At 39.2% G+C, this 15,293-nt stretch overlaps 1 protein-coding gene across 1 annotated transcript; it reads left to right on the top strand.

The window, feature by feature from the left end:
- Positions 1-6,055: 6,055 nt before the first annotated feature.
- On the top strand, positions 6,056-15,012 carry LOC308100577 (solute carrier family 22 member 7-like; the record flags this gene model as incomplete). Its single annotated transcript, XM_080449644.1, has 9 exons — positions 6,056-6,439; positions 7,678-7,781; positions 8,627-8,781; positions 9,375-9,543; positions 10,043-10,163; positions 11,560-11,669; positions 13,546-13,760; positions 13,964-14,072; positions 14,802-15,012. The coding sequence occupies exons 1-9, from the start codon at positions 6,059-6,061 to the stop codon at positions 15,010-15,012; spliced, it is 1,575 nt and encodes a 524-aa protein (XP_080305770.1). The 5' UTR covers positions 6,056-6,058.
- Between the last annotated feature and the right edge of the window lie 281 nt (positions 15,013-15,293).

Raw genomic sequence — 15,293 nt, 5'->3', positions numbered from 1 at the left:
TTAATGCATGTGCAACTGTTAAAGGTAACATGAAATGCTTCTTGGAGAGAGTATGTTTTTACAATGGATGACAAACTTCATTGTGAAAATAGCCAATCTACAATCTCACAACTTTTCAGATAGCAACGTTTTGTGAGCTTGTAGATCGGCTACTTTCACTAGTTTTCCTTCCGAGGAGACACAAAAATGCCTTTATTGGTAAATGGTTTGTGAACCAGTGATCTAGAGTAGTTCGGGACACAGAGGCTTGGTTCATAATGGACGGAAATACTTATAAATATCAACAGACACTACCAGGGAGGCCATATATCTAGCTCAATGAGAAGAGAGGCAACCTCAGAGTCCATAAATCGCTGGTTCGATCCCTGTCCGCGACAATGTATTGAGGTGATCATGATTTGGCAATCTTGGGTTTACACATAGTGTTTCTTGAGGATAGGCTTAGGCGTTGTTTTACTGAGGTTAGGGTTAGTGAGGGTTTAAAATGCTCATTTGTTAATCGCATGGTCTTCTTTCTCTCAAGTTCATTCTTCTATGTTTCTATGGCTTATTGTGCATATTACTTATCATTGCTTCTTTCTTTTTTCTTTCTGCATTCCCTGGCCCCGCTTATCGCTGCTTGCAGCTATATTTTTTCTTCTTCTTCTGCCACTTTTCACAGTTCTGGCTTAAACGTGCATACGCTTTTTACGAAACTCGGCCATATGGTAGATGGTCATGGAAAACTATCAAGAAATGAATCTCACAATCTTTCGTCAAAAGGTGGCGCTATAGCACTCAATTGAAAATGCCAACTTTGAACAGGTACAACTCACGCCCTGTTTGACCTACAGCCATGAAACTTCAATACACATATGCGTCTCCTCATGCTGAACAACTTTCACCCTCTGACTTTTGACCTCTGACCTTTAGATCTCCCACCATTTTGAATTATATGAAAAACAGTTAAGACCTATCTCCTCCTGGGATTTTTTTGTAATCTGCACGAAACGTTTTGCACATGAACTTTGGACCTATGCCGACAAAACGTTGGGGGCGGATTTTTTCTAAGTGAAAAAATGAAGCTTTAATGAGCCAATGAATATTGCAGTTTTATGACAATTATTCATCTGCGCCTAACACACACATGCAGACTCACATTTGTTTGAAACGTTGCAGTAATGTAGAGGGTCATTCCAAATATCACTTAAACCAATCTTACTCCAATTGGCCAAAGGGGGGCGCTATAGCAATTTTTTGAAAATGCTAATTTTAAACAGGCATAACGCATGCCTCGTTTGGCCGACAGCCATGAAACTTGCTTACACTTGTGCCTTGACACATGAGGAACACATGTATCACTTTGACCAGTAAGCTCCGCCCTTCGATTTTCCGCAATTTTGAGCAGTTTGAAGAACACTTAAACACAGGGTTTTTTAGCTATTTGCGTGAAATGATAACATCTGTGTGACCTCCTTTTTCACCAGATCAGGTCTGTTGGTCCAATGGCTTCTCGGTTAAGCGTGTGCCTTACAACCTCAAGGTCGCCAGTTCAAGCCTCACTTGATGAAGACTTAATTTGAGTTGCATTTCACACAACATGATTGTGTCAATAAATGCATGTGCAATTGTTAAAGATAACCTGAAATGCTTATTTGAGAGTATGTTTTTTCAATGTATGACAGACTTCATTGTGAAAATAGCCGATCGACAATCTCACAACTTTTCAGACAGCAACGTTTTTTGAGCTTGTAGATCGACTACTTTCACGGTAGATGGTTAGGGAACCAGTGATCTAGAGTAGTTAGCAAAACAGAGGCTTGGTCCATCAGGGACGGAAAGACTTATATATATCAACAGACACTACCAGGGCTGTCAAATCTCTAGCTCAATGAGAAAAAAGGCAGCTTATGAGTCCGGAGGTCACCGGTTCGATCCCTGTCCCTGACGACGTGTTGAGGTGATCACAATTTGGCATTCTTAGGCTTACGCGTAGTATTTCTTGAGGTTAGGGGTAGGCATAGTTTTACTGAGGTTAGGGTTAGTGAGGGTTTAAAATGCTCATGTTAATTGCATGGTTTTCTTTCTCTCAAGTTCGGTCTTCTATGTTTCTACGGCTTATTGTACATAATACTTATTGCTTCTTTCTTTTTTCTTTCTGCAATCACTGGCCCCGTATTATCGCTGCTTGCAGCTATATTTGTTGTTGTTGTTGTGAAATCGTCTCTTGCTACAACTTCAACATCTCATAAGTTTAAGTCTCATAGTTGAAAGGCAGCTGCAGCAGACAGAGCTACTGTATACTTTTTCACTTGTGGCAAATAGTTACAGATGCTTTACGTTAAGACTATAGTTACTCATTAAAAGCCTAGTTGCTGTTAATGATATTTGGCAGAGGCCCAGTGTCCTATTTTCCAGACGTCTCTGGGCTTACATCCTTTCCCTTTCACCTGGAAAAACAATTTTCCTGTTCCCAAAATCGCATAGTGTAAGGATCCAATTGCTTTGACTTCAGTAGTTATGAAGTGTTTCAATAAAATCGTTATCATCAACCTTTTGAAAACAGAAATCATTCTTACCTCATATGTACATATTTTATTATCTCGACCAGGCCAAAGGAGAAGATGACAATATCATGTCATCAATATGATGTCAATCTTGCCCTAAAATGGAGTTTAGCAACTCATAATGTGATAACGTCTCATAATGTAATAAACTAAATGTAATAAAAGCTCATAATGTAATAATCAGCTCATAAAGTAATAAAATGGAGTGCATAACGTAATAATGGATTTTTGTTATATTTATGTTACATAGAGCACCGAAGTCCTGATGTCACTCGTTCATCCCCAGGTTTGCGGAAGTAATTTCTCTATGGAGAATAACACTGGGTCATCTTAGAATCGTCTCGTATAAGAATTGTGGTCCAAAAATAAACACCGCGTGTCGGCGTTATTGTCAGGGAGGAGGTTCTGTATCGTTTATGATAGTCAGTCACTTATATTTGATACAGTCTGTTTCTGGCGAAAATGTAACTAATTCGGCGGAAGTAACATTAGCGTTTTCTCACCGTCAGTTGATGCTTCATATCCATAAGAGTCAACCCGCCGGGGTCATTTGTTTATTTTTGGAACACAGTTCTTATTTGACGCGATATTAAATACGTCTATGGGATTCAGAACGGGGGTGGAAAACTGCAAACCAGGTAGACAAACAAAGGATGTGTAAATGACGTCAGACTTCGGCGGTCTATAAAGAACCTTGTGTAGCTGCTCATAATGTATTAACAGTTCATAATATAACAACGGCTCAAATTATTGTTTCCTGGCAAGAATGATGGTCAGTATCATGGTCAGTATCATGTCAGTATCATGGTCAGTATCATTTCAGTATCAGTCAGTATCATGTCAGTATCATGTCAGTATCATGTCAGTATCATGGTCAGTATCATGGTTAGTATCATGTCAGTATCTTTTCAGTATCTAATTAGTATCATGAAAGTATCATGGTCAGTATTGTGGTAAGTATCATGTCAGTATCATTTTAGTATCATGGTCAGTTTCATGTCAGTATCATGGTCACCATGATACTGACCATGATATTGATATGATACTGACCATGATACTGACCATGATACGGAGATGATACGGACAATGATACTGACATGATGGGGTCATGCACTCCATAAGGTAAAGGTCACAGAACAGCTATGAGGTCCTCTTCCTCATAGCTGGATGAGGACCCCATACATCCAGCTATACCACAATCAGAAGAAAAATCAAATCAGCCTCATGGTGGCACTATAACAGGCCGATTCGCGTTTGTACCTATAACTGCACTGATCTGCGTGAAACTTTGCATGCACACTCCCTAGATGCAGAGGAAAAACCTTTGCCCTGCATTTTTCACATCTGCTTTTTGAGCGCCACCAGGAGGCTGACTTTTGTAAAAGATTTTTCTTGCTATTACTCCTTCAGATTCTGTCCAAAGTTCACGCAAATCGGTACACAGTATCTCTATAGTCATGTGATCACGACGGATGTATCCGATATTTCATATTCCGTCCTAATTGGCTAACATTGGCTTCCAGTTTGCAGGATAGGTCAGTTTTTGAACGCAGCGTGCAATTTCCGTGAAATTTTGTGCACACAGTCCCACTAGGCCGAGGAAGAAATGCCACCCTAATCCCTTTTCACATCGGCCTGTTATAGCGCCACCAAAGTGCCTCAAATCAAGAATGCAGTGTACGATTGCCGTGAAAGGCCTAAGAAGAAATGGCACCCTTTACACATTGGCCTATTATAGCGCCACCAGGAAGCCATAATAACCTACCTGACCTGGCGGAGACCTGTGCTCCGAGGAGCACTTTTTCTAGTTAATCTTTAATTATCTCTGTATTTGGACTTGGGTTATAATGTTTCATAGTATGGATGGAATAAGGACAATGGAAAAGTTGCTTGTCAAGAAAGGTGGCCTTGTCGTTTAATTTGTGTCAACTACAACACAACTGGAACAGCCCTCACTTATGAATTGAACAAAAAGAATCTGGAAAATCCCACAAACATACTTCTCTTTATTCTGCTTTCTGACCCTTACGCTGTCCATTGTGCTGAATTGCACCTATCAGAGAGAATATCAATTATTAACACATTGTGTAACATACAAAACTTCTTATAGAAGGATGAGACTGCATTTGAAAGCTTAGCTTAAAGACGGGGTGCCGTGATTTTCAGTGACCCCCCCCCCCCCCTAAAACATAATCATCAGGTATTATGGTCATACTAGGAGGATTTATTTTTTCAAAAAAGTGTACAGAAATTGTTAAAATTATGTTTTATGTGGACACGCCTCCAGTTCATTAAGTATACCTGGTTCTCACCTTAGCACCTCCTCCACCACCTTAGCACCACCACCTGTCCTAATCCCTCCTCATGCCCACACCTGTTGTGTTATGATAATGAGGGGGAGGGTATGTTTTTACTATGTCACTAAAGCGCTGTTTCTCTATTGGCACGTTTGACCCTCAAGGTTTCAGCCTCCAGGTAGAAACTCAAAATAGTCAGAGAAGACATAAAACACCATAAAAACACCACCAGGGTGCTTAATGAACTTCTATCAACCTCATAGACACATGAAAAACAGAAAAAGTGCAAAACCATGGCACCACCTCTTTAAGTTGTCTCAAGACATAATTATGCACACTTAGTGTTTTTAAAGATAAAGATTGTAAATATATAATTGAGATATTAAAGTGAGTATATTTTTATATTTTTACCTTCAAGAGCGTTTAACGTTTGTACTGTATAAGTGTCTTGAAGAATTCTAGTTGAAGATGCTTAAATGACGATGCAGTTTGTCATGTAAGTCTGTTGTGCCTTTACTATCAATATTTCCTGGCCAGGTAACCTTGGCAGGCTAAATTAGGCATTAGCAAGGAGGAAGCCAACATTTGTCTTACTCCTTAAAACTAGCAGATATTTTATTGTATAGCGTACACTTGTCTCGTTCACTGATAGGATTCCGGATTTCACGTATTTTTACGTTACTTTTTTTTGTTGAAATGACACCACTGTTCTAGTTTGGGGAGTTTGGGGCCCTGGGACCAACAAGAGGTATGTCTGTCTTGTACTCATTTAACTCGAAGAAGGTAATAGTTATCCCATTTGTTAATGGCAGACAGGCAGTCGGTTACAGTAGAGAGGGTCTAGACTCATCAGTGTTGACACGCTTGTGTAATATTTGGTACCTTTGATTAATTTATAACTCAATTGTGTACAAAGGTGAAGCCAGTGAACATAGTCTTGCCATTGTTACCCTGGTTCTGTTGCACTGACAATCTCCTGTCTCGCTACGGTAGCACAGATGACATTGTCTCTATACTGTATACATCATCTTAGGACTTTTCATCCAGTTTAAACATCTGAAAGGTGAGTAATTTCACTTCATATTCTCAATAATACTGTATATAATTGATATTCTCATATTTGTAAGTCCTCCACAAGTTTGCTGTTTTTATGGTCAAATGCAATGATGGTATAATGGTATAATGTAATATACAGCCCCCAAACTAAGTCTGAAGATGAAGTTTGAGAACATTCTCGAGGAAACAGGTGGCTTTGGCCGTTTTCAATTCCTGATCATTGCACTGCAGTGCATCCCTCGAGTAGTTCTACCCTGTCACTTCCTGCTGAACAACTTCATCGCAGCAGTGCCATCTCACCACTGTGACACCAGCGTCCTGGATGATGGGGGACGCTTCAGGAATCTAAGTCAGGAGCAGAGAATGACTATCAGCATTCCCCTACGGGAAGATGGGAGTCCCAACTCCTGTGAGATGTTCTCAGAGCCTCAGTTACATCTCCTGTCTGATGCTTTGGATGGCACCAATGCATCCATGGTCCCGTGTCGGAGTGGATGGGTTTATGATAACACAACATTCAAATCTACTCTTGCCACTGAGGTAAATATGAGTTACTTAAAATTTACAATAAACATAGCTACAGTGTCAAATCATTGCCATCATCTGATTCTTAACATAATATTCAGAATGATACTCCACCAATGAATGATGCAACTTGTTTTTGCATTTCAATAAGAATCCAGCTATGAATTAATTATAAATAATAACAGTTAATAATAAACTGTCATCATGAGGATTAAGTTTGAAATTGAAGCAAGTATCTTGAAATCGTCAAATTAACGTTGGTGATGTGTATCTGTGGCAGGAAGAAAATGTAAGCAAATATTAAGTCTTTCCAGTCATAACAAAATGCCATCTACGCTTTATTTTACAATATGGACAGCTTCATTAAGAATGAGTAAAAGCTTAAAATGTATTCTACAACTACTATTACTACTACCAATAATAATATAGTTAGATTCTCATTAGTTAGAAAGCGTGTTCTCTCTGCAACAATTTGCATCAAGCCGTAGTAACCTACCTATACATTGCATACACTGTGTCTGTCTGTCAGTGTGTCTGTCCTGGGCACAACTCGAGCACTGTCTGACCAACTGACTCCAATCTTGGCATGTGTGTCACGGGATGTGCCGTGCCAAGTGGGAATTTGGTCGGACCGGCGGTTATCGAGCAATGAAATTCCACAGTGATGATAGCTCCAGTGGAGGAAGCAGCTAGATGCACATACTGTATTGACCGTACGTCATACTTGTGTGTAATATTAGCCTATAACTGACCATTGTAAATGTCTAACATTCAAAACTACGGTATATATATTTGCAATGCTCTGGAAACCTTTCTTTGTAAAAGGTTAAATGAAGTGTATATTGATGATATAAGTGTCCTTTTATTTCTTTATAGGGAGTTCAGGTGATTGTACCAGGGTGGACGTGTTCTACTCACATAACCGATTTAGCTGTTCAAACTCCTTTTTCCAACATTTATAAAACATATGTATTGTTTATGAGATTGCCAAATAGCTTAAGTACTGTTGCTTCACATTATTTGAATATCCAGCATTTAAAATTATCTGTTGGCCTGCCTTTAAAAGTGTATTTTACATTTTGAGGAATAATTTAGCTTAAACATGTTCCCTATACAGATACTGTGCTCTTGGACTGTTATGAGATATTTGTTTAAATTCCTGTTTTGGTTGTGTGAGGATAAACCAGCGTGAATGAGGTTCTTGACAGCGTGGACAGTAGTAGGCCTAAAAGTGTGTTGCTTTTCTTTTAAAGTGGGACCTTGTGTGTGATCGAAAAGGCATGACTGAAGCCACAGGCACAATCTTCTTCTTTGGAGTGATGGTTGGAGCAATAGCTTTCGGCTTCATCTGTGATAGGTACAGTATGTGTTCATTCTGTTCATTGCAATTCTATTGCAAACATTTGCAGTGGTGGACAGTAAATAAGTACATTCCTTGAGTAGTAGGCTATATTTAAGTGCATTTGTTGAGCATCTTTAGTTTACTCGAGTAAATTTTAATACAGTAAATAATTTATATTAATTGAATACAGTATTTTCAAAAGCAATTACTCCAGTACTTTAACTCATTTACAAATTTGACAAAGCAACATTCACTTGTAGTTGAATAATATTTGACCAAGAGTATCTACACTGGGGTTGAGTACTTTGATAAGGCTATTGTTACAGGGACAACATCGTCTAAACAATATTTACTGAAAATGTAATTGCAATCATAATTTGACTATTACAATTGCGATTGAACATTTAGCTTGTTTTTACATTTCAGAACTTACAATTTAAAAAAAAATTGTTTGAGTGTGATGAAAGGTTACACCAATATTGTGCTTGATTTGTGGACCAGTTAGTATGCAACGCATAGAAAACCTTTTTTAGAACACTGCTGTCAGGGCTAAGAAATATAGGCTACCATCATCATTTGAAACAAAATGTAACCACTTGAACCCTTGCATCCCTATTCTGTGGCAAACATTTAGAGAAAATAGTCGATTTACAAGCTCACAATGTGTCGCGGTCCGACACGTTGTGAGCTTGTAGATCGTCTATTTTCGGCATAGAGATTTGATGTAGAGGGAAAGTAATTTGGGCCTTACCCCAAGGGAACTCCGGTCAGTGAAGAATATGGAGCTTAAAGTGGTAAGATAACATTTATAAGCATTTAATCATCCTTTGCCATCTTTAATTCATCACACTCTTTCACAGGTTTGGGAGAAGGAGCTCTCTTTTGGTGGCTTACCTTATGGTCATTGTATTTGGCTTCATCAGTGCTTTTTCAAACTCATACATCCTATATGCAGTTACGAGATTCCTCACTGGATTTGGAAATTCAGGAATGGCCATAATCTCCATTGTTCTCTGTAAGTAGAAGCAAGAACTAGAATGTCCTCCATTATTAGTGTTGGTGCAGTTGATGAAAATAAAGCAAAAAAACTTGGTAAACTATAAACACCATCAAAAATGTTATGTTATATATTCAGAAGTTCTTGATAAGTGATAAGACCATCTTGGTCTACAAAACAGGTTCTCACAATTACTTACACCTATTGTTACCAAGGAAGCCATAGTCAGAGATTTTTCCTCAGCAATCATTCACTGTTACTAACTTAATTTAGATTTGATGTATTTCTGTTTTCAGTGGTGCAAATAGGCATCCCAAAGTGACACAGCAAAAGCAAAGCATAGAAGCCTGAAATGCATTTGCTGAGATGATGCCTTGGTGTTACACAAAAAAACTGTTCAGTTGTTTTTCTTTGAGGACTCTTTAAGTGACATGACTTAATATATTATCTTAGTATACTCCTCAAATCCATGAGGTGGTGACAGTGTTGTGTGTTGGCAGTACATGCCGTGAGTAGACGTTGCAATGACCCTAAACATAAAACATACTTACAGTAACTCATAGTAAAATGTACATTTGAGATTCTGATCTTATGCTTTAACCTCCATCTAGGCATCGAGTGGGTTGATGTTGAACATAGAGCATTCATTGGTGTGATTGGCAGCTTGGGCTGGTCTGTAGGCAATATGCTGTTGGCAGGCTTTGCATATCTGGTGAATGACTGGCGGATGCTCATTATCACTGTTACCGCTCCTCTGTGTATTGCTGTTTTAACTTGGTGGTAAGCAACTTTTGTATTTCCATATTATTTGTCCATAATCCATATAATATATGGATGGATTGGATGGATTGAGAAATTATTGTTTCTCAAGAGACAAACCTTTGTTGATACCCAACAAAGGTTTGTCTCTTTAGAAACAATAATTTCTCAAAGCCCACTCGAAGCCCATTTCCACCCCTGAATAAAATGAAAAAGGCCTGAATTATAATTATTTCCTTGCAACTGTGAAGTACATACAGTATCATAACTCTGAGGGGAGTTTTCCTTAACATTTCCTGTCTCACCTTCATGAGGACCAAAATTGTAAGAAAAACAAAACTGACATGTGACATCAGTGGCGGAAATGGTCTTCCATAGGGTAACTATAGCGCTCCATGACTAGTGCTGTGTACTTGGTTTGATATCATTTTGGATCAGATTTGGAAGCCAAGCTACAAAATACAGTCATTTGGCTGTCATTAGTTGGTCTATGCACACATTGTATCTTTCATAATTGCAGGTGGGTTCCAGAATCTGCAAGATGGCTTTTAGCCAACGGTCAAGTGGACAAGGCACAATTTTACCTGGATAAATGTGCACAAATCAACAAGAGAGGAAAGCTGTCCAGAGCTAAATTAGAGGTAAGTTCCAAACAGACAAAACATTTCTCTTAAACATCAGTATACAGTATCAAGAAGAAGAAGTTAAGTACTCTTAGGGAATTCATCTTCCAGGCTATAATTACTAACCCACTTGCCTGTTTTATGCAATTGTGTATAAAAGAACTAACTAACTAACTGGCCTGACACTGTCATAGTTTAAATATTGAAACTACTTACACTGTACCTACAGTAGTTTCAAACAAAATGAATAGCCATGAACTATCTCCCAATATAAAATGGGTTGGTCAAATCACACATTCAATCTGATTGGTTGATAGATGTGGTATAATAACCATACAATAGCTAAAATGTTCATTTTTGTACAATCCAATATTTTTTCAATTGGAAACTTACTCTACCCATACACTCACATAACACAATAAAACCTTAGTATGCAGGCAAGTTTGATGGCTTGTGGCCTTACTACATTGTTTAATTTAATTTTAAATCTGCTTTATTCCTGTTTTTAACCCTCTTTTTCTCTTATGTGATACACTGTGAATTCTATTTTATTGATTGTTTTGTAATGCATTTTATTGGACCCCAGGAAGACTAGCGGTCGTTTAGGCATCAGTTTTTAATAAACAATAAACATTTCTAAATCACTCCACGCCTAAGAAAAAAAGTGTACTTGTCGCCAAGTCGCTGTATTGCGTCGCTTGCAGCCAGCTTGTGGGCTTTGCTACCGTAAATTAGTTTGGAGGAAGAGCGCAGCTAAAAGAACAATGGCAGCTTATTTGGAAACAATCTCTATTTCACGTATACAGTCGAACAAAAACGGTGTCTGATAAAATTTTAGGCAGGATGTTATGAAGTTGCTCATTATTGATTAAATTCACATTTACAACAGTTCATTTAAAAGTTTAATAGTCAAGAGCTTCCATGCAGTAGGCAGTAGGTAGGGGATAGCAACAAACTTTGTTTGTCGGGGACTACTTTGGTTTAAAAATTATTCCTGTATTGTAATTGTTGGTAAAAACTATTATAATTGGGATATGGCTATGATTTTCATGTAGCCATATTTGGTAACAATTTTATAAAAGCGATAACTCACGACCAGTATATAATATCACAACTAAGGGGAATCATTCGGCCCGACCAAGGTGGAGGTTGATTAAGCCAAGTGGTGCTCGGGTGGCAAACGTCCTTTATGCACCTTGTCCATTTGTTGATCCAGTGGTTTGGAAGCCCTACAATTAGAGTGTAGTAAAGTTTAAGTTTTTTAATCAATGAAGTTTCACCAGTGCATTGTATTAGTCAGTCCCAATTCTGTACATCCAGTTATTTATTTATTTGTCTAATATTCCACATTCCACAGGACTTCACAGTAGTTTGAATTACAACAGTTTGAATAGTTTGAACCTGTTTTTTTCAGGAACTCTGCAATACAGAGACCTTGAAAAAACGTGACAGGACGTACACTTACCTTGACCTAATTAAGACCCCAAAGATGAGAAGGTTGTGTCTACTGACTGGCATTGTTTGGTGGGTATCGCTTTCTTTCTTTTTATCCCTTTTTCTACCAAATGTAGTCGTTATGCAGATGAATTCCTCCCCACACACATTTGTGTGTCGTCACTGCTGTTGTATCCTACTGACTCACCTGCCAGTGAGGAGCCCCACCGGGGACATAGAGCCTCCGTCCTACTCCTCCCGCCCCACACTCCCTGCTGACAGGTGCCGCCCCAGGCCTACAAGTTCCAATATAGGTACAAGCAGCAATACTGGGGGGCAAGCAGTAAGCGCAACATGCCATAGTGTCATGCTGATTGCTCAGCATGTGGTCAATCAGCCTAATATTCTTACATTGGTCATTAGGGGTCCCGTTCTACCACTATAAGAAGGTTTGTTAAGATTAAAGAGCTCTCCAGCTCCATTTTCAGGTGGTTTGCCAATTTCAGCCAATCAGGAGTGAGTACCCATTTATCAGCTTCAATTTGATAGTGTTCGAGTTCCAATTTTGGAACACACTGTATCCTGTATGAGTACTCCCTCCTGATTGGATAAATGTTTTATCCTGACCTGAAAATGCATTTTCTGTGTACTAAAGAGCCGGAGATACAGGGAGACCACTGTTACTAAATGAACACTCAGCTTATAGCAATGATTGCTATCAGAATATAGACATATTTAATACTTATTTTAACAATACATATCACTTACTGCAGCTTTAATGTCTTTATATTATGTCATAATATTCAGTTCAGTTATTACCTTTCTATTCGACTAAACGTATTATTTTTTTATTATTTATTGTCTCCGCCAGGGCGAGAGAGTATGTTTTACCCCCTGTCCGTCCGTCCTTCTGTCTGTGAACAGCTAATCCGTCCGTCCTTCTGTCTGTGAACAGCTAATCTCTCAAGAATCTCTCAAGTCGAGAGCCGCGTTGAGAACCTATGCACATTGGCTACAAGTGGGCGGGCCTTCAGATCAGGAAGCAGGCAGCGCTTTACCAAATCAAATGTAGTGGGCGGGATTTACATCTGTGCGCTCCGCTTCCCACTGGAAACAAACCGAAACCCATTTAACAATAGCGTCCTCGAAGCCGACAAAACCACGGAAAGTTAGTAACATTTTAGCTTGCTCTTTCATCATTGAAACAAGTGGGCTTATAACCAAAACGATCCATGTTCTTTGGGAGAAATGGTGTTAGTGTTCCGTGGAGAAATATTGTTAGTGGGAAAACATAGGCTTTTCATAAACTATGAAAACATAGGCGCACCACCGGAAGTGGAGGGCTGAGGGCAGACCAAAACCCCGGTTTCCAGTCGGCATAGTTCTACTTAATCACTCCTCCCAGAGTCAAATCAAAGGTAAAAAAAACAGCAGAGGGCGCTGCTTTTCCTTTTTTTTGACGATGGGTTCCCAGATTGGTGAACAGCTAATCTCCGGCACTGTTGGCCTGATTGCAACGAAACTTTGCACACACACTCCCTAGATGCCAATTCCAAACACATGGGCCTGTTATAGCGCCACCATGAGGCCGATTTCTGACCTGGTGGAGACCTGCGCTCCGAGGAGCACTTTTTCTAGTTATATCTCTATTTATGTAATTGTACAGCACCCTGTGACTCTTGTTTCAAACTTTATATTCATAAATCATTTATGATATGCAACTATGCGGTTAGTCTTTCTATATGTATCAATGTAAAGAGGACAGGAAAATGGTGCTCTATTAGCATCAAGGTTTCCAAGGATATCAATCCAGAACCAGACAAAATATTTCTCCAAAAGGGAATAATGCAATACAATTCTGTGACCTCAGCAGGTCAGTCTCTCAGATTTAAATGAACACTCTGGATTAAAAGAACAACAACAACAACAACAGTTTGGTGTTCATAACAGACGCCTTACTTTGCAGGTATGGAGTAGCATCAACATACTATGGAATCAGCCTGAACATCACTGGACTTGGTTTGAACATCTACCTCACCCACTTCATCTACGGTGCCATTGAAGTGCCTGCCAAACTCATGACCTATTTCTTTCTCAATATCATTGGACGGACAAAGTGCCAGGCTGGCACTCTTTTACTTACAGGAACCTGCATTCTTATAAACCTCTTAATTCCTAAAGGTTATATAAATATTATCGTATATATTCTAGTTATGTTTAACAAAACACTGAGACAGACATTTAGATTGTTTTGTGTGTAAGTGTTCTATTGTGACAGAGTCGAGGCTGCAAATAACGTACCAAACCAAAACTATCCTGCAGAATTAATACATTAATCAGAATGTTTTGATGATGTAATGACATTTTCATTCTATTCTATACAGATGTATATTATGTGCGTGTCACTGTGGCCATAATTGGAAAAGGCCTGTCGGAAGCTGCATTCACTGCCCTTTACCTCTACACAGCAGAGCTTTACCCTACCGTTATAAGGTCAGTCATTACCGTGCATTTCAATAATTCCCTACCAAATCTACCATCAAGTTTCTGTGGAAGACCTAGTTTCTGGTTTCCATTTACTGCTCAGTGCTCGACCCGAATCATGTGGATCTCGGGATCGCCATGGGAAAAGCGTGGCTCCAATGTGGAGTTCATAGTTCATGTGTCTATGACATATCTATGACATTTTGGCAAGGATTCTTATATTTGGCCTGATTCAATGATTGGCGAGGGCGTGGGGTGAAGTCCACCATCGCTCTGCAGTGGCAAAACCAATGTTGACAACCCTTCGAGGGTGGAGCCTATACGAAATACAGCACATGTTCATCTGGGTAATGCCAACCTGAAACATTTTTGGCAATATCTTATCCATCAACAACAACTTAACTACGGTCACAGTTGCATGCCAAACACTTGTTATTTTAAAAACTACTGTCAATAGTCTAAGTGATTTTGGCTGTGATTTTGAGAGTAGTTGTATAAGCACAAGAGAACCACACTATTCTGGTCCAACTATACAATTGCAGAGTTAAATGGAATCCAGATTGTGAGGTTTTGAACAAACCGCAAACAAACCGCACAGCTCTTCTTTTGAAAGAAGTCGAATAGGTGCTTGATGACACACAAGGTTTCCATGGATCGGCCTATATGACAAATCCATACTGTTATATCATTAAATATAAAATGATATAGGCTACTAATTGCTTTCCCCTCTTGAACTAGGCAAAATGGCGTGGGCTATACCAGCTTCATTGGTCGTCTAGGTGTCTCAATAGCACCATTCATTCTTCTTTTGCACACTGTATGGAAACCTCTCCCAGAGATCATTATCTGCTCAGTTGCCATTACGTGTGGCCTGGTGTCCTTGCTCCTGCCAGAAACACTTAACGTACGGCTGCCAGAAACCATCGAGGACATTGAACATCCAAGGTAAGTTCCATTTAATAGCCTCTTTGTCATAGTGTAGTAATCAGTTTTTAAAGACAGAACCTAAAACTCTACAGTGTCCACTGTTGAAACACTGAGGTTTGCTTACACAATGACTGCATTTCATGTACATACTGTAGCAATTTTGATTTCGAGTCTGGGGGGGTTCATTGTGCCATTCTCATTGAAATGAATTTACAGTTTGATGCTAAATGTGACCCAAATATGGACAATATGCAAGATAACAATCAGGCAGCCCTTCCAATATAATTTCATCACTTCTGCAGA

Source organism: Gymnoscopelus braueri, assembly GCF_963280865.1.
Source record: "Gymnoscopelus braueri genome assembly, chromosome: 14".
Taxonomy (NCBI): Eukaryota; Metazoa; Chordata; class Actinopteri; order Myctophiformes; family Myctophidae; genus Gymnoscopelus; species Gymnoscopelus braueri.
This window is presented reverse-complemented; position numbering and strand designations above follow the sequence as displayed.